The sequence below is a fragment of the Cryptomeria japonica genome, chromosome 3 (assembly GCF_030272615.1).
Source record: "Cryptomeria japonica chromosome 3, Sugi_1.0, whole genome shotgun sequence".
In the NCBI taxonomy this organism is placed as follows: Eukaryota; Viridiplantae; Streptophyta; class Pinopsida; order Cupressales; family Cupressaceae; genus Cryptomeria; species Cryptomeria japonica.
Genome location: NC_081407.1, coordinates 372,724,448 through 372,750,648, shown reverse-complemented (window position 1 = coordinate 372,750,648; position 26,201 = coordinate 372,724,448). Strand labels below are relative to the sequence as shown.

The window sequence follows — 26,201 nt, the reverse complement described above, 5'->3', positions numbered from 1 at the left end:
CATGGGAAGCAAATTAACTTTCCATGAGACCACAGCCTGGTCAACATATCGACTTAAGCCATGGTTTTAAATAATCTGCAAAAAAAGGGAAAAGGAAACAATTTAAGTGCCAAATGAAAAATGACAAGACATTGGCAATAGCAAGCATTGGAAAATTAGGTGTACATCTGCTGTTAATTTTATAGAGTTTTCATGACAAATCAATATACTACAGTTTTTAATTTATTGAAGACATGATAAGAATGTCCAAGAACATTGCCAATAACAAATATTGTAAAATTAGGTGTACCATACTTTCCTAAGTTTTAGATAGTTTTCCTTTATAAACAACTGAAATTACTCTAAAGAATGTTACAGCGGATAAAAATTTCCAACAAATTACAGTTATGAAAAACAGGCCATTTCTACCTCTACTGAAAGGATTACATTTTGGTATTTTGATTTCGGAACATTCTCATTATGTCTAATTGGTTGAAAGACGAACAAGGAATTAAGAATATTAAAACCAAATTCGCACCATAGACTTTGAACTAACAAATGATTCTAGTTTATCTCAGTTTCATGTAGCATTGTAATCAATCAGTCTCCTTCTGTCTTAAGTCTACTGTTTGTTCACTCTCTAAATCAACAGACTCTTCAAGGGATTGTTTTCTTCGTTTCCTTTTCCTTCTCTCTGCTTTCTTTTCATATTGTTTCCAGGTTTCACCTGAATTTCTTGTTGCAGGGACATCAATATCCTCTGTTTGCGCCATATGCAAATTATTATCCTCAACTGCACTAACATCATCGGGATATATAACAGTCAATTCAGAAACATCCACCACCTGTGCCTTTGCTTCAGCTTCAACATTAACATTTTCAGCAATTGCTTGATGATTTGGAGTCCCTGCCTGCATACTCTTGAAAATTTCCCTTTTCTTAGAAAGAATCATAGGAGATTTAGTATCAAGTATTGTTTCCTGGTTTGACTGCACTTTATGATCATCTGTCTCATATCCACTTTCCCATCTTGGCTTCAGAATATGAGGGAAGACATGAGTAACCTTGTCATTTTCGCTTTCTTCCCCATCTATCTCTTTAAAACGAACAGCACCAACCTTCCTAGCATTACCTGCCAAAATCTGCATTAAAGGAAAAATGCATCAACAGATAGAAAGAGAGCAAAGTGGAAAACAAAAATGCACATGTTAATCTCATGTAAACCCTGCCTCTGACATTACAAGCCTTGAAGGAAAATGAATGACAAAAATCAGTGTGGTCAATACAATGTGGCATCTTTTAGCCTGCAATCTGGTTCCATATATGTGTCTATGGCTTTAATAGCTGTTTAAATCACTTATACCTAGCTAAAAGAGAACTCTAATGGTTGAAACATTCACATATCAGTAAAAACAGTCACAGTAGAGATATTTTGGGATCCGGACAAACAGATAATATCTGTAACTTGAAATAGTTGCTGTTTTTGTTTAACAACAATATACCCAAAAAGTCTGTTTTTTCACATATTATTCAATAAAAAATAATTTTCAATCTGCACAAACCTGTTACAGCATACTTATGTTTCAAATATAAAGCATGTACTCCACAAGCAAGAAAAATACTTTGGAAGATGTCATAATGATTGAATTATGAGTGCAGTTCAGCTGTGCCCAGAAAAATCTGAGACATGATAAAGCAGTCAAAATCCATATCAAATATTTGCACTGGTGATTCGGCCAGTGCTTCAAGTAATGAAAGATAATAAAATTTCAACAGTTTGGCAATAGAAATTGGAAGTTCTAAGGACCAATGCACTATCCCTTACCAACTCGATGATGATGTAAGACCAGGTATCATCCCCTACCTTTGAACTTACACATTATCCCTTGCTTTGAACTTGATGCAAGAACCTTTGGATCTTTCTGGAGTCTAACTAATTTTATTCCCAACACGCAGGGCCCTATGCAGATAGTGGCTCGACTTATAATTGGCTTGATAAAACTTAAGCATATTATCTTGAACCTGGTTTTGAAGATGATTATTTTGAAAAAATATTTGGCTTTGTTCTATTCACATTAAACATGTGGTGTATTAAATGTTGATAGCAAAATGAATGCAATATCAATGCTAGTACATGACTGGAAACCTAAGCAAGCCTGAAATGGCTTGAAAGTAGAGACAATGGAAGAATGCTATGAACGGTTATAGGAATGTCAAAAAAATGTTTTCTTTCTATAGAAATAGATGAAGTTCATTCTGCATTTTCAGAATATGAAGAAATGTTGCATTTCCTCAAATTGTTAACCAATCTAAGTAATGAACTAAGTAGTTCTTTCTAGTGTAGCATCCAGCAATGACCAAAGAAAATTCCAGAAGTGACATGAATCTGGAATCTGGAATCTGTATCTGAAACAATTGAAATAGATTCTTCAGATTGGACCTAAATTTGAGTAAGACCAAGGCCATTTCTAGCAGATTGATTGTCTTCTGGCCAGCAGTCTGTTGGGAGTAACAACCATAGATGAACTACTCACCAAGGCCTGAAAAAAAAACTGGGGAAAAACTCGGAAAAACTTGGCGAAAAACTCCGCAACTTAAAAACACACTTAAATTTAATTAAAAATGCATTTTTTTTGCAAAATTTAATGAGAAGATGCATCCAATGAGTCAATAAATGAGAACACAAAAAAAACAAGCTGAGTCTAGATATATTTAAATGCAAAGTGGGTACAAAAGCACATCCTAATGAAGAATGTTGATGGCTATGTTGACCTCATTTTTGTTTTCAAAAATGAAGGACCATTACATAAATTTTTTGTGAAAAAATGAAAAATTTATTCTATGGCACACTTCTCGAGGCAAAATTTTGACTAATTCTTGGACTGGCTTAATCCTCAATCCATCCTCGAACTACGTTTTGAATTTCGTCGCATTTTGGATTCGTTTGCTATGCCTTTCCTTCAATTTCGGGTTTTTTCTCCCTGACTGCAAGTGGAGAATTTTCCTTGAACTGCAAGTTTTAATGATTTCCATTGTTTTGGTCTTTGTAGGGAAATTTTTAGCTAATTACAAGTGCACTTTATTGAAAAATAAAAACTTGTAATTTGCTTTTTATTTCCCCCTTGATGCTTTTTGGCTTTTTCAGTTAAAATAGGGATTTTTTGGTTAAGTTGCAAGTAAACTTGTAATTCTTTTCTAAAACCCCTACTTTAATGGTTTTTGCTTGTAATAGGGATTTTAAACCCCTATTACATGTGTGCAAGTGAATTATAACTTGTTGTAGGGATTTGAATTTCCTTTTACAAGTGATTTTAAACTTGCACATCTCTCTCCAAAACCCGATTTTGCCTAGGAATGAGAAAAGTGATATTTAAAACTTGCTATTTGGTCCAAAAAACCCGATTTTCTCTATAAAGTGCATTTTTGAGGATTTTAAACATATAATTGCACTTTAAAAACCCGATTTTTGCCTTATTGATGAAAAAGTGCAATTTTAAACTTGTTATTTTCTCCAAAAAACCCAATTTTCAACAATACATGCAAATTCGAACTTGTTATTTCCTTCAAAAAAGCCGACCAGCAAGGAGAAAGGTTTTTGTTGAAGATTTCAAACAAATTTTTGTGGAGATTTTTTAGGAAGGAGAGGCGTTTGGGATTCTTCCCTATTCTTGTGCATTTGCAAACATCTTTCACGCCATTCTAGGGTTTTGGGAGTTCGATTTATTGATGGTTTCTTGGTGTCAAAAATGCAAACACGTTTTGAAACAAGGTATGATTTCTTTTCTTTTCTTGTTTCATTTTCTTATTTTCTTGTTTTCTTAGTTTTCCTTTATAGTTGTAAATTTGTAAATATGTTGTTCTTGCCCCAAAAATCGGTTTTATGAGAGATTTCCCCCCTTGATATGCAATTTTTGAATTGCATTGATCTTCCCCATTTTCCCTCTTTACTTGTATTCGGAATTTCAAATCCCGATTACAAGTTGGCTGGAAATCTTTGTTCTTCCCTTACGGTTAAAGAATTTAACCATTTTTTGTTAAAATTCCAAGTTGAAAAGATGTGAAATACCCTTCCTTTCAAAATTGGGTTTTAAGAACCCGATTACATGTTGAAAAGTTCTTCCCATTTTCATGAAAATGACATTCCCGGATTTTCCCATTTTTATCCATTCATGTCACCCATATCCATACTTTCCATTTTCGTCATTTTCTGCAAGTCTAATTCTCATTTTCCATCCATTTCTCTATTTGCAATTTTACAAATGTACTTGCATTCAGGTTTTAAAAATCCGATTGCATGTATGCCCTTTCCAACTTGTATACTTGCGAAAATTTCCCCAAGATCCGAAATTGGTCAAAGTCAAGATTCCCCCATTTCCATTTATTTCCCTTCTTTCTCTCACAAAGTCGTTAAGTTCAAGAGTCAAAGTTTTTCCCATTCGAAGAAGGAAAAATGTTATTTGCAGCTGAATATGATGTTGCCTTAATGCTTTTAAGTCTTCATCACAATATTCTAGGTTGTTCATCAATGTCAGATTTGTCGTCATCACCAATTCCACAAAAGATGAAGTACAAATATGACAAGTAACAAAACGAAGTTGCGCCTTCCCAAGTTTCCTCTCCTTTGGATCGTATCAGAGATACAGAGATAGGGCATGTAGACATGTCCGAATTTGTCAAGAGGGTTAAGGATCCACAAGATAGCAATATGCAGCAGTTGTTGGACAACCATATCCATCACGCATCTTCTTTCCCGGTGGCTGCCCTAGAACCCAAATTTGTTCTCGCTTGCACCCATCACTTTGACAAGGAAACAAGAATCATTAAAAATGATGATGGCGAAGCAATAATCCGCCTTGATGCAGACACAATTGAGAAAGTCTTCATAATACCTCCCGCACCTGTTTACATGGAAATCTCCAAAGAGAGTGCAGCTGAGTATTATGTGAAAAGGGAAAAAGATTGTAATCGACATATCAACAGGTGGATCCATGAGCCACGAGCCGCCTTCTCAAGGTGGGCTAAGTTGTACCACTGTGACTTCAAATGGGAGATAGGAGAAATCGTAACCCTCCTAAGCAAGATAATGGGCTTTGAACATTCTAATGTTTTTGAGCCCTGGATGTACCAGTTCATCATGTTCATGAGGCAGTCCCATCATATATCATGGGGAGAAGTCATCAGCGATGTCTTGTGTGAACTTTTTTCAGCAGTCTCTTCCACCATGACTTTCTACATGAACTCATATTTGGTGTACTTGGCAGCATTGCTTAGACATTTTCCAGGTCTTTCTACCAAGGGTGATCGCTTGCTTATACCGGTATGGGAATACTATGATCAGCTACCTTTGAGACCCAGCAGATTGCATTTCAGAAGAGTCCAAGATGCATTCTTTGGTTACTTCATGTGTCAGTTTGACAGAACTCTGAAGAACAAAAGGGTATCAACTGATGCATGGGAAAGGGTGAGTGAGTATGGATGATTGTTTCTACAGCTCCCGACCTTCACCTATATGAGAATCGGATGCTATAGTGGGCAGCCATACATGCTCCCTAGATACCCAACTAATAAGATCATTCTTATGGAGTTGGGAAGACAAATCATGGCTATCCACACTCATCAGTCTGCCAGACACAAGGTTGGAATGGCGATCCCTAGGGATTATCATAATCCCCCCTTAAACTAAGAGAGTTTCCTCCCTATAGCCTCCCTCCTGTGATTTCATTCATAATACATTCCTTTGCATTTTCATTTACTATTTCCTATTTCATAATCCACATGTACATAGTCTTGTATTCATTACCTATATTCATAAAATGTTCATTAACCATTACTCATATGTATTCCTTAACATACATTTCTATTATCCTGATATGTATTTTTCCTATCATTCTTTACTAATTACGAATCATTCATTATATATGCTTACAGCAAGTTCTTCATTCCTATATATATATATATATATATATATTAACTATTCCTCTATGTATTAACATATATATATATAATGTCACTATGTATCTTTATGCGTTTGTATTTATTAATGTATATATATTAATTATTCCTATTAATATATATACTAATCCATTGCCTATCTTTATATCTTTATATTCATTAATACATACTATTCCTATTAATGATCAGAGACCATTATACATACTATTCCTATTTTTAATATATTAATGCAAAGACCATTAATTATACCAAATCCCTTACCTATATTTAATTTCCAGTGAATTAATTCATACATATATTTATATGCACTAGACCTCAATTAACACCCCTTACTAATTAACGTTACACATTACCCTTTGAGTATTACCCACTACTAGTCCACCTATTAACTAATATGATTTTTTAATATCAACAACTATTTATTACTTACCTTCCCTCCCGTAGAAGACCCTCCTTTTTTCCTCCCTCTGTGGTCTGCTATTCCCTCCTTTCTTCCGCAGCTTTCTCCTTACTTTCCTCCTGCCCGCAGTCCGCTCGCCTCCTTCCCTTTTAAACCCTGTGAAGGGATGTGCCCCTCCATGGTCCCCTTCCGCATGAAGGGGTGAGAGGGTAACCGTGGGGGTGGGGGTTTTAATACTAGTTAGTATATGTTGATAATAGTTTGTGCGGGGGGTTACTTATTGTATTAAACATTTGATGTTTGTGAATAACAATTATATATTAAATATTGTCATTGTAAATGTATTTAATATAAATTAATACTTTTTTTAATATCTATTAAATATATTTTCTTTTATTATTATTTTTCTTTTATATTGACATTTAATAATATATTAAATAATATTTTTCTTTATTATTTTATATATTAAATACATTAATATTTTAAATCATCTATTTACAATATTTAATGATTTATTTCTTCTTTAGGATATTAATATTATTTAATAATTTGCAGCAAGTGATACCATGGGGGTTATTATAGATGGAGAGCTGATTCTAGAAGAAGAAGTTCTTGCTAATTTACAGATGAGGATACATAATGAATGGAGGAGCAAACAATTCTCGGCCGCTTCAATTCAAATGTTAATGAAACACCAAATCTTTTTGCATGAAATCCAATCCATCCTAGATAAAAACAGCACTGCGCTCCTCCGATGTCATGATACTATTGTGAAGACCATGGTTGTTGCCAAGAACACCCATGAACTGGATCCTGATGAACTACAAATGATCATCCAGAAGTTTGAAGGATTCGTGTCTTCACGTGCTACGGCTTAAGTGTTTTTCAACACTTAGTTGTATTTTTCCACATTTGTAATCTTTAGTTGTAGTTTTTCTTTTGACAAGTTACATGTAAGTCTTTGTAAAATGCAAGTTAACTCATTACTTGCACTTTTGTAATTACATGTAAAGCAACTACAGGTTGTGTTCAATTAGGATTGTAGTTGGAATAAGTCTTAGTTAGTTATTGAATAAGTCTTGCTGGTTGAGAGAATCTCTCGAGTTGGTTAGGATCCTCCCACCTTTTTCTCAAGGCTCCTCTTCTATAAATACTTGAGGGGTCTATTGTAATTTTTATCTTTTGAAAAGCAAGCAAAAACTCTACCAAATTTACAGCAAAGAAGTCTTTGAGCTTCAATGTGTGAATTCAAGAATTGAAAGGAATAGATAGAAATTGCTTAAGCTTTGAGTCTTTGTGCTACATACTTGAGTTAGTATCTATATTGTCTTTCTTGCAAGTGTTTCTTAAAGAGCTTAATCACATCTGATTTGTAGTCTTTGTGCTACAAGTAGTTGAGGTTAATATAGATTAAAATAAATATTTTGTTGAGAGAAGTTGCAAGTCTTTGTGCTTTCACTTGTTCTTAGGAGAATTTAGGAGTAGATTTTGTGAGAAATAGTTGTAAGTCTTTGAGCTTATAGTACTTCCCATTTTTTTAAGTAGAAAAGAATAAGATATTCCAGTCTTTGAGCTATTATAATTTGTTCTTTATAGCATTAGTATAGAAAAGAGTAGATAGAACTTCACATAATCAAGTCTTTGAGCTTGATATTGTTGTCCCGTCCTGAAGGAAGTGACGGAAGTCTTTGCGCTTTCAGGAAACTTCATTTCCTTTCTCTCATTTCATTTTGAAAGTGGTCACTGCTGTTTATATCAAATCACTATCCTTTTCTGTGAAGAGAAAAGGATATTGTCTTTCTTGAAAGAAGAAGAAAGATTGTTGTCCCATCCTATTTTATTTTCAAAGTTGTAGATAGATAGGGGGAGCCTTCCCTTAATTAGGAGAGTTTTACTCACACGTCGTGGTTGAAACCGCAATTTTGTATATTTCCCCAAGTGTACAAAATTTTCAACCAACAGGCTAGAAACAAAATAGTAAATAGTTTTTGTAGAACTAAAAGTAAATACATCAATACAATTACATCTTTCTCTTCCTAGCTCTAGCAAAAACTAGGGCAGAGGTAGACCTAGAGAGTCTAGTCCTAGAAGTCTATTGTGGGTGTGCCGCATGATTGTGCCTCCTTGCTCGACATGACTGGCTCAGGCTATGGCTCATCCTCCATCCTGGATGTAGCTCTACCTCTAGCTGCACCTGGCACTGGCAATGACTCATCCTCCTCATCCTCGTCAATGTCATCCAGTGTGAAACCAAATCCACCCCCTTCCTCTTCCATAACTTGCCTCTCCAAATCATTGATGTCATCCTCTGTAAACAATGAGGCTGCTCCTATGCTGTCCAATCACTATAAGGATCTATATCATCCAAATCAATTGGACTAGTTGGTGCTTCCTCTACCTTCCTTATGCGCAACCAAAGATTATATTGCACAAAGACAAGGCCATTAAAGCGTTTTTGGGCTAACTTGCTCCTCTTCTTCGTGTGGATGGCCTTAAACAAGCTCCAATTGCGCTCACAACTGGATGAACTACAAGGCTGACATAAAATTCTAAGGGCAAAAATTTTGAGATTTGGGGTATTTCCACCCCAACTTTGCCACCAAGCATCTGCAAAATAAAATTAGGTTGAGGGTAGCACCCCTCGCGAGGCTCTGAGGGTGAGAAAGAGAGGGGTAGAGAGATAGGTCTAGATCTTGGGGGAGAAAGGAGAGAGTGAGATGGAGAGTGGTAGAGAGGGGGATAGAGGAAGAGTGATAGGGAGATAGATAGGTCTAAAATTCGGGACAGATAAAGTGAGTGAGATAGAGAGAGCGAAAGAATGCTAATAGGAGTCTATTGATTACTGAAATTTGACTGTCTAAAAATTTAAAAGATCTTCTAAAACCTAGAATTTGCATTATAACTCCTAGAGATCTGAAACCACTCTCAAAACACCTGTCAATATATACATGAAATAAAACTTAAAGTATAAGAACTTAAATGTTATATTTCATATATATATTCTGATGAAGAGAATGAGACTGACTTGAAAAAAAAAATTAGATAATTTTTGACATGTTTGGGCCTTTTTTTTTAATGCAGACGAGTTTTTCCTGGAAACACGTAGAGTTTTTGTGAGTTTTTCCTAAGAACTCGGCCAGTTTCTTCTGCGAGTTAAAGTCGTAAAAACTCGCCAAGCAAAAAAACTCGCCAGTTTTTGGAGAGTAGTCCATCTATGGTTACAACCACTAAACACTTAGAATCCACAAGAGGCGGTTAAGCCATGTCACAAACACACCGCTTTTGCTGTACAGAAACCAAGGGCCACACCTTGCAACAATCCCACCTCAGCACAAGCGGGGTTTGAACTTGTAACCCAACTTTGATACCATTTGTTGGGAGTGGTTGCCATTGCACCAAAAGATCGACCTGTCAATGCCCGATACAACCACTAGACTCATAGAATCCACAAGAGGCGGTTAAGCCATGTCGCAAACACACCGCTTTTGCTGCACAGAGACTAAGGGCCACACCTAGTAAACTAGTAAGCCTATCTACACTGATTGAGTTGTAAGAGTATGAGTACAGTCAACAAATTGCTTGCAGTTGGCAGCTAAGCAAATGTTGTAGGAAATGCAAGAGAATTTATACGTGTCTACATTAGACTATGAGGTGTGCAGCCAATAGAAATATCCTTGAAAAGCAGTAAATGTTTCAGGGATGCCACAAAGGGCACTACCCAAATGATTGAATGAATCACTGGTATGACATGTTGCAGCAGAAATAGGTGTCTGTGGTCGTAGGGCAAATGATAATGCAACTATTAATTCCTTTTTTAAGGGCACTGTAAATAAATGCAAGATGAAACAAATGTAACTGACCGACAAAAGCTGAAATTGGGGTTTGGCTGACAATATACTACTTCATTGGTGCTACCTTTGTGATGTTTAATTACTTTCTCTGAGGGTGCAAAAGTATGACTGTCTCCTTATTAAGTGTGGTGGTGTTGTTGAACAATGGCACATGCCACATATATCATTGCAATATGTTGCTAATTTTCCTGGAATGGTAGCCAAAAGATGGCCCTATTATATCAAGACCCAAACATATCTGCTAAACCTCAAATAAGGTTAAAGATTGCTAAAGCCCATGATACTTTGTTTCTTCGAAGGTGCATTATTGCTGCTCTGTTCTTCAAAGCTACATTTTTACTGCTATGTCCCAAAGGAAGGTGAATTTATTTGATATACACAATAATTTGCAAGTGGTTAAGTGACTTGTGAAGCAAAAATTTAGTAAATTTGGCAAGGCCTACAATGCTGAAGAGCTCCATTATGGCACACTGTAAGATAGCAAAAGACTGAAGATAATAGAAAGAAACCATAGAAAAATAATTAATCATTTAGGAAATATATATGCCAATAGGCATTCCTTATATGAGCACACATTTACTGCAGGTACAGAAATGAAAAATTTTGTATGACCGTTGAAATAATTTGATCTGCATGCTTCACAAAACAATCTCATCCATAGGCTTTCGAAAATCAACAGCTAAGAATTCATTTTGAACAGTTACGTCTGCAGATTTAAGGTTTCTACTTTTTTTGAGTTTTAATAAGACAAGCATTTCTCGAAGGTATCATTTATCTGTGGAGGAAACTAAGGAAAGCTCAAGAGGTCCATGTGGAAGCTCAACAATGAATCTTTGAAGACATTGTGAATAAATGTCTTCAAAATTTGATGAATCATGAAAGTGCTCCAAGAATTTGTGAGCACCATTACAAAATGCTTGTTAATATGTGGCCTGCTACCTGTTTTTTACCACTGTACGAACCTGTGACTATACAGTAGGTTTTGAGCTTGTTCCTGATGGAATGTTCTCATATTCTTGATTTCCATCTTTTTTGTACATTCCTAAATTTTTTACCTTTTTATTTTCCAGCACACTACAAATATAGATTTTATTTCAAATTCTGTTTTGCTGGGATACATAGTTCCAAGCAGAAAAAATTCAAGGCTTGAGTTGCAAGCAGAGATGCCAACGGACGATGGATGTCATTCAGCTGCAGTGTAGATTCATGAGCACATTAATTCTTTCTTCCTTTAGGTGGGTATCATCATGTTTCAGATCATGCGTTCTAAATTCTAATTTTGGTTCAACATGACTGCATCTCAGAGATTTGGTGTTCATGCAGGATTAAGATGTAAAGAACGTATTTTTTATTTTTTTATTTTCCGTTGGCAGGGGTACCTAAATGAGCAATGCACACAGCTACAGCTGCTGCAGGACGAGAATAATTGTAAATTTGTTGTATAAGTGGTTCTCTCTTCTTTGTAGATGCTGAAAAAATCATCAATGGTTTACAAAATCTTTACTATCCAAAAGAGAAAAAACATGTCTGTTTCTCTTTTCAAGGATGTGTCAGTCAACTTCATGTCCAGATTTTTGGGTTGTCTTTGTTTTGTTGGTATAATCAATTAGGTGTTGAGTATTTGAGATGACAATCAAAAATTTCTGCAGCTTGTAATTTTCTTTCTCTTTCTGAAAATGATTTGGTTATGAATAGTGCTATTTGTTGTGCACAGAGAAGCATCTAACTATAGTTCAAGAAGATTGATTCCCGTGTCGAATTCAAAGGAAGTAGCTAGAGGTAGGCATCATCGTGACCATGTTCACATAAAATGTTGGTTTTTTACACATTGCTTGTCTACTTTAAAACTCAATTCAAGGTCACACCCATAGACCATGAGGCTAACTTGATGTTTGGGATCTGTTTTTTGGTAGGAAGCTTTCAGAAAAAGGTTTGCATAAGATGTTTATTTCTGTCTTACATGGAGACACGTCCCCTGTCCCCAACCCACCAGTCCCCATCCTCGGGATGGAGGGACGCAAAGGGGATGTCCCCTACCGTTTCCAATTCTGCAAAAACCCTCTGGGACGGCCAGAACCGTTTCCTGGCCAATGGGGACATCTCACCCACCTAGAAACGGCGATCCGTCCCCCACGTTGTAATGTCCCTCTTCCTAAATTACTTTATTCTGCCCTAGGTTATACTTCCTCAACTGTCAAGAAGGTTTTAGGATGGGAATCTTCTTGATTTCTTGATATAAACAACCTGCAACACAGGTTAGAGAATAATATTCTAATCACAACATATATATGATTATCACTAAAAATTTAATCATGAAATATAAACAAAAGAGAATAGGATAAAGAGACTATCTATGATTTGTAAATTCAAAGAAACTGTAATTTAAAGGATTACTATAATGAAGCTTAGAACAATTATGTAACAGTACTATAAAGTAAGAATCAGAAAACTCTGAGTTAACTACAAGGAACTCTAATTGTCTTGATAGGGTGCCTTAGTAACGGTTCTCCCTAAACAAGACATTTTATGAGGGTGCCTTAACAGCGGTTCTCCCTCAGCCTGTGAGGGTGCCTTACAGTGGTTCTCCTTCTTATCTGAGAGGGTGCCTTGTAGCGGTTCTCCCCCTTATCTGAGAGGGTGCCTTGTAGCAGTTGTCCCTCTACAGACCATGTTCAGTAGTGTTGAAGATCAGACACATAGGCGTCGATTAATCAAATAGGACTTATCATTATTGAATCATAAATACAATGCATTATCATTAGAAATATGCAGATATTATCACCCAAAGAATATCATATGTTGCACCTATATACAACTGTATGCAAGTTACAGAGTTTCTTAATGATTACAATACTGAATGAATATTATGACAATCAGGAATTGATTATATGTAATAGCAATTTAACAGACTGAGTCTATTATCACAGAAATATATATGATTACTGAATAGATTTATTAAGACCATGTAATAGGACTTCCAGGCTGAATTGACTGTCACAGAAATAATTACAACTGCTGAATGAATATTATGTAATGGTGATTTCTCAGATGGAATTGTTTGTCACAGAATTAGATATGATTGCTGAATGAATACTATCTACACAGGAACCTTATACTATGGTGCCAAATATTTAACTTTAGAAATCAAATATAAATGTTAACGATATCATTATTACAATAGACAATGCTCGATGACAGAGGAAACCCGTCAGGAGTGAGTCAGATTATGATTAGATTTCATACCAGAGATTGATCGAGGCTTGGATGTGACACTAGTCTTTTCCACCCTATTCCTTTCCTCTTTTTTTATGCTTTTTATCCTTTCTTCTTTTTTTTTTCCAGTTGACGGGGGAAACTATGTATTCTTGCATCCATGGGAAGTCATGTCCCAAGGAGGCACTCCTTCAGCGGTGGTGACTCTCTTGAAGAGTCGCCACCCTTTATTACTCCTACTTTACAATTTGGTACGGAGGGGTTAAAACATTATACATACTGATTAATAAAATAATAAAAACTTAACATTTATAATATTCAATATACCTAGAGATTAATAATCATTGAACAACCAAAATAATAAAAGCTAACATTGTTATTATAATATTCAATATGTAGATTAATAATCATTAAATATTACTTTATCTGAAATATATATTAATATTTCCTTATCAGAAAATTGAGGGATATGACACACGTCTGGGACGACTTCCAGGTGCGTGAAACATTAAAAAAACACTTCTTTTTTCCTTGTTAGTGGCATGGGGGCCCACAATTGGGTTAAAAACACAAACCAACCCTAAATGCAAAAATGCTTAAAACCAAAAGAAAACATTGGTCCCAACCACCATATTCACTTCCATTTTTTCAGGTTTTGCTCCTTGCTATGAGTTTTTTTGTTTCACTTCAAGTCTGAAACAAGTTCCCAGCTTCAAGTTTCAAGCTACAGCCAAGGTATGTTATTCACTTATTTTTTTATAGTTTTTTTCAAAGTTTTTAGCTTGCTAGTGAGTTTGTAGATTGAAAATATTTTCATTAATTTGTTTTCAGACTTTCAACCATAAACAAAAACATACAGAATGAGCAGCAACAGCAGTGACAGTCATGAGGGTCCTGAGAGTGAAAATAAAGTGACAATGTCAATAGACCCTTCTTCCACATCTGAAAATTCAACCTCAAGTTCTGCCACACAAAACCGTTTTACATGCCCTACACCCTCTCTTCAAAAGTTTGCAAAAGGCCCTTTCAACTCCAAGAAACCATTGCTTCAGTTTGCAACAAATGTGACCACCAACGAGGGCAAACTACAGGAGGCAGCAAGAAGTGTCTTTTTTATGTTTGCAACACTCATTACCATGGTAGTTATACTAGGGTTACAAGCCATCTAGTGGTTGAGAGTGGAAAAGGTGTTAGAATTTGTGAGGAAATAGCATTGGAAAGGCAGATTGAAATGGCAAAATTGGCTGGAGTAAATGAGGACAAAATCATTACAATTCACAATAAGAAATGGCCAGCATCGATTTGCATGCCTCTTCCAATGTATCAGTTGGAGAGAGTGGTGATAGAGGAAAGAAGAAAGCAAGTGAGAAAACTTCAATGATGGGGTTAATGAATGTGCAAAATGTGAGCAAGTTGATGATGCAGTGGCCAAATTCTTTTATGCACATGCTCTTCCATTTCATTTGGCAACGTCACCTTATTTCAAAACTATGGTGAGAGATATATTGACAGTTTGACCCTCTTATGCCCTGTCTGGAGAACATAGATTGTGTAACTCCCTCCTTGACAAACAATATTCAAAAGCTACATTATTGATGGAGGAGATGAGACAAACATGGATTAGGACCGGCTGTTCCATTGTCATGGATGGGTGGACTGATCTTCGACATAGGCCACTCATTAATGTTATTGTTACAAGCTCTGCTGGTTCATACTTTCTTCTAGCTATTGATTGTTCTGGAAAAGTTAAGGATCCTGATTTCTAGTTTGGAATTTTGAGGGAGGCCATAGAGGAGGTTGGGCCTTCTAATGTTGTGCAGGTTGTGATAGATTCAGCTCGTGTTTGTAAGCTAGCTGATTTGATGATTGGGAGCGCTTACAAACATATGTTTTGGACTCCATGTTGTGTACATGCTTTGAATAATGGTTTCAAAGACATTGGCAACATAGATTGGGTGAAGGCAGTAGTGACAGAGGCTAGAGAAATACAAATGTTTGTACATACCCATCACACTTCACTTGCACTATTTCGTTCTTATTCAAAGAAAGAATTCCTCAAACTAGTTGAGACTAGATATGCTAGCTATTTTATTTTGTTGGAGAGGATGTTGGAGGTGCAGGATGCTCTCAAATCCATGGTTGTTTGTCCAGACTGGAAAAGGTAGCCTCAAGCAAAGATAGATGAAGGGACGGAAGTGACAGAGTACTCGATGTCTTAGTGGGCCAATATCAAGTAAGAAATCTGAAAAAATTTTAAAAAATAAAAAAATTGCTGAACTTTTATATTTTAAAAGTTTTAATTTTTTAATTTTGATTGCAGATATATTTGCTCTATCATATCACCAGCTGTTGGGGTAATCCAGTATGCACTCTACTAGCCTAGGAGAGATCTATGAGACTTTTGATAGCATGCTTGATCAAATGAAGTAAGCAGTTCATCTAAAGGATCTTGAATTGCAATTCTATGAGGAGCATATTAGGCCTATTGTTACAAAGAGGTGGAACATAATGAACACCCCTCTTCATATACTTGCCTATGCTCTTAATCCGAAGTGGTATGCACCTTGACCTGGCCGAATTCTTCCTTCTGAGGATGAAGAGTTGATAGAGGGGCTTACAATAGCCCTTGCTAAAATGCATGGCAAAGAGAAAGCAACCACTCTTTGAGGGCAGTGGCTTCAGTTTTCCAATCTTGAGGGTTCTACATTTAGCAAACCAAAGGCTAGGACGGATAGGACCACCATTGCATAAACTAACCCCATTAGATGGTGGAAATTTCAAGGGAGGGGCATGCTGGAATTGAAACAACTTGCCATTTTTATGCTCCCAGATTGCTAGTTACTCTACTGTAGAGAGGAATTGGTCCACCTATGGCTTTATCCACTCCATTAAGAGAAACATGCTTACTTCAATACAAGCTGGAAAGCTAGTTGCAGTTCATAGTGCCTTGAGACTTTAGGACCGACAGACTACCAAGTAGTAGAGCAATGGGATGTTGATCTTGAAGATGTTAAGCAGATTGATAAGGAGGTAACACTAGGACTAGTCGGGCTACCATTGGACAATCCACTTCTACTAGAGGGTGATAGAGACTTAGATGGTTCTAAGTCTTTTTATATTGATAGCCCGAATGAGGCTTAATTTCATAGATTGTTGTACAATGTATTTTGATGTTTGAGACTTCTGGATAGCGATACATGTTTGAGACTTTTGGATATTGATAGACCATGGTAATGATGTTTAAGACTGCTATTATAATGCTTTATTGAAATTTATTATGCTGTTATACTACTACTTGCATGATTTAGTTACATTTTGATATTGTTGTTATCAATTATTAACATATGCATCTTTCCCTCTCTCTCTATAATATATTAATAGATTTTGAAAAATTCATACATATTATATATATATATATATATATATATATATATATATATATATATATATCATCCCTCCTTGTCCCCTATTTTTGGCTCTCTAGGAAATGTCCCTAAAATGCATCCCCTCTTGTCCCCGTCCATGAAACGTCGTGGAAGATAGGTTTATTTTACTCTCATAGCTCCTCTATTGTATGAAAACTGAATTCATTGTTACTTTCATGTCCATTCAAGTCCTAGACGGCTAAGGAACTTGAGATATTTGAGGATTTTTCCCCTGAGATTTACCTCAAACATAGTTAAATTTGTGATCCCTATTTTTTTTGTTAGTAAGCAAGCCCTCAAGGTCTGCTTATACAACCATACTTCATTCGGACATTTATGACAAATATTTCAAACTTATTCTTTATTGGTGCATCTCCAGTATTACAAATAAAGTCTTTATAGCTAATTTGTGGGCTAATAGATTGAATCTTGTAGCTATTTCAGTATAATAGTATCTTCTTTGGCTCCCACAACATCTTCCTTCAATGTTTCCTCATTCAGTGCCCAATTTGTAAGTAAAACTATGGTAGGTTGTAATGGACAAGGCTAAGAGGTGCTCCTTATGCATTTTAAGGGCGATCCTCCTATTGTTTCATTAACTTTAGGTAAATAAGGATGGCCGGTACAGAGCAAACAATGTCCTTCATAGCCAGTGCTAATCCACTACACTGGAATTAGAAAAGCAGACATTTGGACATTCTATTTCATCATCCTCTCAACACAGTCAGCAAGGTCATCATTTGGTGGCCAATTGAACTAGAGCTGCTGAGATGGTTAATGTTCAAACAGAAAAATAAGAAAAGCTGTTATCCTAACAGTCCTTTATCCACCAATAGACTTTAGGCTGTCACCATGAAGCCTAGACTGTAATAAAATAACCATAGTTGAACTACTCGCGACTCGGCTCGACTCGCCAAGCCCTTGGGAAAAAAAACTCGGGGAAAACTCAGGAAAAACTCGGCAACTTAAAAACAAGCTTAAACTTAGTAAAAAATGCATTTTTTTTGCAAAATTTAATGAGAAGATGCATCCAATGAGTCAATAAATGATAACACAAAAGAAACAAGCTGATTCTAGATATATTTAAATGCAAAGTGTCTACAAAATCGCATCCTCATGAGGAATGTTGATAGCTGGAAGCAAAATAGTAAATAGTTTTTGTAAAACCAAAAGTAAATACATCATTACAAATTACAATTACAAGTTCCTCTTCCCAGCTCTAGCTAAAACTATTTACTATTCCTCTTCCTCTTCCTCTTCCTCTTCCCAGTGGAGATCTTCCCAGTTCTGAGGGTGAGAAAAAGAGGGGTAGAGAGATAGGTCTAGATCTTGGTGGAGATCTACAAACGCGCAATATTTGAAATTTCATCATTCATACTGATAGTTTCAAACTTTCAACTCTAAAATGTATAATACCAAGATTTCTTCAATGCTAACTACGTTGTTATATGGAGCCTAATCAGACTCAGAGGTTAAATTTTCCCTACTTCCATCAGCGCAGTTTCCTCCTATATTTTTCGATGAGGGTTTGGGGGCAGCGCCCCCAAGTTGGGGTCAAGAGGCAGCACCCCTTGCACGCTCCCTGTCGCGATACAAGGTGGGGTCAAGGGGCAGCACCCCGCGAGGCCAAAAATACTTTTATTATTTTATAAAGGCGTCGGGTGTTATAAAGTATAAGAAAGGAAAAAGACATATTGAAATGCCACTTATACTTAAATGTTATATTTCATGTGTATATTCTGATGAAGAGAATGAAACTGATCTGAAAAAACAAAAAATGATAATTTTTTGACATGTTTGGGCCTCTTTTTTTAGTCTAGCCGAGTTTTTGCTGCAAGTTAAAGTCATAAAAACTCGCAGAGCTCAAAAACTCGGCGATTTTTTGAAACTCGCCGAGTACTCTGCGAGTGTGCCATCTATGATTTAAATAACTTGCACCAAAAAGGAATACAATAGGAACTATACTACAAATACTTGATAGTGCTTAGAAATAATAAGCCACTTTGGTGGGCCAATCCTCCAAATATCTCCAATGAGAAGACAAAATCCAATATGATGATCAAATAACACTCACTACCTCTTGTACATACACTAATTAGGCCTTTAATATCACCTAGACCAACTTAGATACCTAATAATATCACCTAGGCCAACTAGACTACATAAAGAAGACTAATTAAATGATTACATCCATAAGTCAGCTATCCATTGCCCAACAATTATTGGGTTAAAGATGAAGTATACTCCCCTCTTTAGAAAAGCATTGTCTTCAATGCTAATCAACTATGGATACTTTACACAAAATCTTCATCTCCCCATGTGGTATCTTTGACCACCAAATTCTTCCATTGAATGAGATACTCTATGATTGTCCCAATTCTCAACTTCTTTGTGTGTGTATGGAGAATTAATTTTGGATCCAAGATGATTCTTCCTTCATCATCTAGCTCTAGAAACGGTATCTATGCAGGAATCTATCAGCCAATCACCTTTTTTAAATAGGAAACATAAAAAAATGGATGTATCTTTGTTGTTGGAGTCAACTCAAGTTTGGAGGCTACATTGCCAATCTTCTACAGAATCTAGTATGGATCACAATATTTTGTTGGCAACTTATTATTCTTTGCTTGTTGCTTTGGGGGCATTTACTTCTAAGGTTGCAATCTCAAGAAAACCCAATCACCCACTTCAAAAGTCACTTCACTACAATTTTGGTCAACCAATTATTTCATTTGATTGTGACATGGCCAAACTCTCCTTAACTCCTAAAACTACTTCTTGTTGATGAGTTGTGGTATTCCACAATCTAAACTCTTGGTATCATCTTCAATGATGATGTGAAGATGGAGGATGGTATCCATATAATGCCATAAATGGGTACGTTTTTAAGAACTATAGAAATAAGTTTTATACAACCATTCTACTAGTGATAACCAATCCACCCATTGAGACTACTTATATTGAAGTAAAACAACATAGATACCCTTCCAACCATTTATTGACAACCTTAGTTTACCCGTTTGACTAAGGATGGTATGAAGAGCTATGAGCCAATTGAGTAATCAAACAAGAGAACAAATCTGTCCAAAAGTTACCTGTATAGATAGGATCATGATCGAAAACAATAAGCCTTGGGGTAATATGTAACTTTTGTATATCCTCCACAAATACTTTTGTCATTGTACTTCTAAAAGAATGGGATATTATTTATATAATGGGCATATTTGGGGAGACTACCTACAATTACCATGATGACACGCTTACCTTTAGAACCAGGAAGCCCTGTGATGAAATTTGTGGGGACCTGTTGTGACCATTTCACACATCGCCCCATTAAAATGGGGACCCCCTCTTTTTGCTTTTGTTTTGCCTGTTCTTCTCTCTGCTTTTAGGGCTTTGAGTAAGTGAGTGAGTCGTCTGGACTAGGGTTAAGCCTTAGGGTTTCCTTTTGATGTTTTCAGGCCGAAGTCCAGTCCAATTTTGAAAGATTATTGAGCATCCTCGCGTAGATTGCAATTTTGAAATAAGATGAGTCTGTCTAGGTCCAGTCAGGATTTTGAGGGCAAGTTCAAATTTTACCTAAGTGTTAATGATGGAATTGTGCAATTTTGTCCGGATGAATTTTGACCAAATTTTGGAAGGTTTGATTATTGACCCCGGGCCTTGGAGATAACCTAATTATGCCTTGTGAAGTGACTGAAAGCCTAAATTTGGATACTTTGGCCTATAGAGGTAAAATCGCTCCTGTCCCTCTCCCAGGGACCAGGGCGAAATTGATATTTTATGTATCTTGGTTATTGACTTGTTTTATTTGTTTTGTGCAGGGTCGCCAGGAGGTACAATCAAACATGGATTGAGGGATTTGAAGATTTTGAAGACTCAAAAAATGACAAATTTTTAAGGTTTAAGGCCAAATCGCTCTTGTCCTTCACTGAAGGACCAGGGCAAGATGGCTTATTTGGATCATTTTGGGCCTTGGTTGATCGAACTGGAGCATCAAGGACGCAATGAAAGATGAAATCAACATGATAGAGCATCCAGACTTAGTCGTTGGCAATGAAAGATTGAAGATTCGACCTTTAAGGCAAAAATCGCTCCTGTCCCTCACTGAAGGACCAGAGCTTGATTTCCAAATTTGCACTGTCCTTGCAAGACCAGGACATTTTTTTGATTGGAAGAGATCAAGGGGGGCATGTTTTGTCCATTGAATATAATTTGAAGTAATTGGCAAGCAAGGAAATATGCTAATATGACAAAATCGCTCCTGTCCCTCACTGAAGGACCGGAGCTTGAATTCCAAGTTTGCCTTATCCTTGCAAGATTTAAATGATTTCGCGATTTGAGAAGGACAAGGAAAGGACGTTTTGCTCATTGAATATAACTTGAATGGAACACGATGAAGAAAGTCAGCCCAAAATTGCCTGGGCGCTCCTGTCCCTCTCTAAGGGACCAGAGCGATTTTCTCATAAGGCAAATCTCTTGCAAAGATAAGGCGAGTTTTACATTTGGGATGAGTAAAGGAAGGTGTAATCGCTCTATTGAAGATAATTTTGGAAGATTGCAAAACACAAAGAAAGCCTATATTGGCCAAAACGCTCCTATCCCTCACCAGGGACCAGGGCGAAATATGCATTATCTAGCCTTCCCTTCCAAATTTGGTTGAGTCCAGGCCAAGGCACATGATGGTAATGATATTTGAAATGCCTCAAAGAAGAACGAAGTTGCAAAAAACCACAAAACTTGCTCAAATTGGCTAAGGCGCTCCTATCCCTCTCCCAGGGACCAGAGCGAAATCTTCAAGTGTGCCTAATTTTAGAGTGCCAATATCGTTTGCAAGACTCAAGAAGGAATAAGAAACAATGTTTTGCGTCTTGGAGAAAATTCGATGTTAATATGATTAAGGATTTGTGCCATAAATGCAAAATCGCTCCTGTCCTTCACTGGAGGACCAGGGCGATTTCAATAGAGTCAACCATTCCCTTCAAAAAACTACGTCAAGGCAAGGTTACACAAGGTCAAAAATGTCTTTCGAAGGACGAAGAACAAGGAGTTAACGTCAAAAGTCAACAAGTTTAAGCTCAAAAGTGAAATTCGCTCCTATCCTTCACTGGAGGACCAGGGCGATAATCCTTGGAGGAGCTCATTTAGCCTCGAGAAAGCGAATTGGACATGCAAGAAGAAAACAATAAAGATCATTGCCTACATCGCAACTCGATTTGGCAATTAAGGAGGCAAAGACCAAAGGAAAAAGGTAAAGTTCGCTCCTGTCCCTCACCAAGGGACCAGGGCGAAAATCCCTAGAATATCGAGTTTGCCTTGCAAAGAACAAGTTAAGCACGTATGGAATGGATGGATGAAATCATCACTTGCCTCACATCATAAATTGACAATTTGGAAAACGAAGGATCAAGGATAAAAGACAAGTTCACTCCTGTCCCTCACCAAGGGACCAGGGCGAGAGTACTTTAAGGCACACTCCTGCGGCAAAAGGAATGAATTAAACTCAAAATGCCAAGCGAGAACCCCATTTTGGACGTAGAGGATGAAGTTTCAAACGAAAAAAATGAAAGATGGAGGACCAAAATGCATGGGCGCTCCTGTCCCTCTCCCAGGGACCAGAGCGATATTGATAGATGTCCCTTATTCCTCCCATGTTTAGGCGCCAACATTTTTTGAATTGCATTAAGTGCTAAATTCGATAAAACTTTGAAGTATTTTTAATTAAAATTGGCATTTAATGAGTTCGCATAAGGCATTTAATAATTGAATTAAGCCTTTTAAAAAATCAAAATTTAATTACAAAGGCATTTAATTAATTAATTATTAAATTAAATAAAAAGGGAGAGCGCTTGGGGATTTATTTTTATATTTTTATAAAGGTCGGCCTCCTTTTTATTTAATTTTTGTTTATTTTTGCCTATTTTCTAAGTCGGCCCATGGGCAATTGCAAAGCATAAGCGCCTATATATGGGAGGTACTTTGAATCATTTTAATCCATCATTCAATCATTGTTTACATGCGATTTGGAGAAGCAATAAAGGGAGTGTGAATTTTGATCCAAGGGAGTGCGGATTTCAATCCAAGAGGGAGTGCGAACTTTGTTAGAGGTTAAGAGGTGGAGCGAGTTTCCCTCAAGGCGTTGAAGACCCAAGGTGGTGAAGTTGATGAAGGAGGCACATTTGCTAGAAGAAGCTCACGTTGAAGACTTCGATCCACATTTTGCTTAGCAAACTTCCTTAATTTTGTATCTTTTCTTAGAGTTTGTTCTCAAGAAAGGTATGGGGAGATCTCCCTTGTCCAATTTTAAATTTTGAATCGTCCTAGCCTCAATCTTGAATTTTGAATTTTGAATCTTAAATTCCAAATTACATCGTTATATTTAGGAAATGATAATTCAAGGATTTATCATGAAGTTTCCTAAATTCAATCTTTAATCTAGTCTATATTTCTATATTGCAAAATCCATTACTTATTATGAAATGTTGTGTAGGTGTCACGATGGCAACCCCGAAGGCAGGAGCATCCACCAGTCGTCCAGCCCTCATGAAGGAAGATCAAAAGAATGAAGAAATGGAGACCAAGATCGTGTCGAAGTGGAACAACATTGGAGATACCAACTTGGGAAACTTCAGTGTGAAGAAGTTTCGAGAGGTCCCTTACATTGGCAAGCCATCACCTGTCGCAAGAAGAATAATTGAAAGTGGCATTATTAAGGCGGCCGGCTTCCCTCCAGCAATCCAGTGCCATGAGTTGATGATCGAGTGTGCTCGCCGTTATGACCCACAATTCAGATCGATCGTGTCCAAAGAAGGAAACACTTTGGCTTACCTTTCAGAGGAGGCTATAAGTGAGGCTCTCCATCTTCCGGAGCACAGAGATATGATTTACAAAAGCTTAGAAGGAGCCAGGTCCATGTACGAAGATGATCCAGACACTTGCTTGAGCATCATCAACAAGAATTGGTTACTCAAGAGTTGTCCTCGCCTGAGCAAGATTCCAAACACACCACATAGGATCGACTTCCAGGAGGAGTATAGAGATTTGATAACATTGCTCAACCGAGTTACAGGAGCTCCTCAAGCCTTCTATTTTGAGAAGTGGATGTTCTACTTCATCCAAGTGATAGTTCAAGGAAAAGGAACAATTCATTGGGCTAGAATGATTAGCCATTGCTTGGACGTGCAGTTAAGAAGACTGAAGGCTACCAAGTCCTTCCACATGACTTCATACATCATATACGCCTTGATCAGGAGTTTTGAATATGCAGGACTACCTCACAGAGGAGTGATTGGAAGAGGGCCCGGAGAAGTCAGAGTTTGTGATTCCTATGTTCATTTGCATCATCCACCAGGAAGTGACTACAAGTTAGTCAATGATACCTTCACGATGAACATCACCATGACATTGCAAGGCGGGATTCACAATCGGCTATCTCAAGACGCACAAGAGCTTGTAAAGAGGTATGGTGCTTGGTTCATCCAATTCCAGAAGTTTACATATATTAGAGTTCATGGATGTCCTTCACCTCCCTACATGTTGCCGAGATATCCGACAGACAGAATAGTGTTACTTGAGGTAACTAGACAATTGGCAGCTTATGCGAAGGCATTCAGACACAGGCATGGAAATGGAGTTCGTGTGCCTATCATACTAGGAAATTCAGTTGAGGTATGCCCTAATGTTCCAGCCATGGATGATGCAGAGAAGGAGTTGGCCTTATATTCATTTTCATTCTTTGCCTTGAGAGAGAGTTTTGATCCTTATGGGTATATAGAGGAGACAATCGGTAGGAAATACAAACATGAACCTCAGGCGGAAGACTTTTGGATGAACCTCTCAGATGATTTTGAAGTGAAAAGAAAGATGCATTCCAGATTGCCTTTGGACTTCATCAGGAAATGCAAAATTTACAGAGTGGCCGACCAAGCTCAGGACAGTGGCAGACATCTCCAATCATCCTATGACCGAGAAAACAAAGCAGTGAGGATAGATTGGAATGAACCTGAGATTTTGGATCTAGATGCTTTGATTGCTCCAATTTTGTCTTGTACTCGCAGATGTGTTGATGTGCAACATCAAAAGTTGAGAGAACAGAACATATCTATGACTTTTACTTTGGAGGAAAGACCAAGAGAAGGAGGAGCAAGTGTAAGTGAAGGCAATCCTCATCCCAGAAGCACGAGCGAAGGCAACCTTCGAAGCGTAAGTGAGGGTAATCCTCATCCTAGAGGCTCGAAGAGGAAAGAGAGACCTAAGAAAAGAGAATCCTCCAAGAAGAAGCCAGAGGCCAATCGAGATCGTTCATCCGGCACATCTTCTCGACAAGAGAAGAGGACACTTGAAATGGAGGAATCTATGGAATCAATGGTACAAAACGATAAACAGGAAGAAGAGGCACCTCAACGTTCATCAAGTCGATCTCTCCAAGTCAATGAGCTACATGAAGACAGGAATGATGACGAAGTGACATCTCCTCTCAGAGAAGAAGAAACATTGCCTAAGGAGATACAGGTTAGAGAAACGAGATCTGCCATTCCGGATTGGTTAAAGGAGAGACTAACAAGGGTGATTGTGATTGAGGACGAAGATAATGTGATTGATTTAGAAAGCCTTGTTGGAAATTCTCAGGAAGTGACAAAAAAGAGGAAGGCCAATAAGATGTCCAAGATGATCAGAGACGAGATAGGATCCAGGAAATTGCAGATAGCTACACCAGCAGTGGACAAGTATGAAGGTGAGATCCTCGCAGAGGAATATGATGTAGAGACATTTGAGCTTGGTCCACTCACAGCCGAGCAAACGTTGGATGAGGCAACCGATTCGTTTGAAGTGCTAAAAGACAAGCTTAGGGAAGAAATGGAGAAAAATAGAAAGCTTGAGAGAGAGGTCGGTGCATGGAGAGGCTACTTTAGCCATCTCAATCAGCCTTTGGGGCGTCAGGATCCAGCAGTATCTCCTGTGCAGGCACTTCCCATTGAATCAGTTGGTGAGGCAGAAAGAGTCAAGTTTGGTTCAGCTTATGAGCTCTTGGATTGACAAATCCCATACATTTGCCATTGAATTTGCAACAAGAATGATGCAGACCATTCACAGAGCTATCTAGGTTCTTGAGATCATCCACAACCTAATGATAACGGTAGCTGCTTTCGCTCATACCAAGGATGTTATCATTCCTGTCCTGCAAGTAATCAGACAAACATCAAGGAAGGTCCTAGCACAAGAAAAGATAATGGATGGAGGACCTCATAGTTTACTCCAATGGTCAACTTTACTGCAGATGAAGGAAGTTCTTTTTGAGGACATCAGTAACAAATGCAATCAAGTTGAAGAGATTATCCATCCAATCCAGGACAAGGTGTTTGAAGTATTATGTACTATTCT

The 26,201-nt window shown here is 37.3% G+C and overlaps 1 protein-coding gene across 1 annotated transcript in view; it reads right to left on the bottom strand.

Moving 5' to 3' along the window:
• Positions 1–255: 255 nt before the first annotated feature.
• The window catches only part of LOC131066340 (putative DUF21 domain-containing protein At3g13070, chloroplastic), a 130,601-nt gene continuing 104,655 nt past the window's right edge, over positions 256–26,201 (bottom strand). The window contains exon 14 of the mRNA XM_058001083.2: positions 256–1,121. Within this exon, the coding sequence (XP_057857066.2) occupies positions 576–1,121 (546 nt within the window). The 3' untranslated portion in view covers positions 256–575. The remainder of the gene's footprint in view (positions 1,122–26,201) is intronic.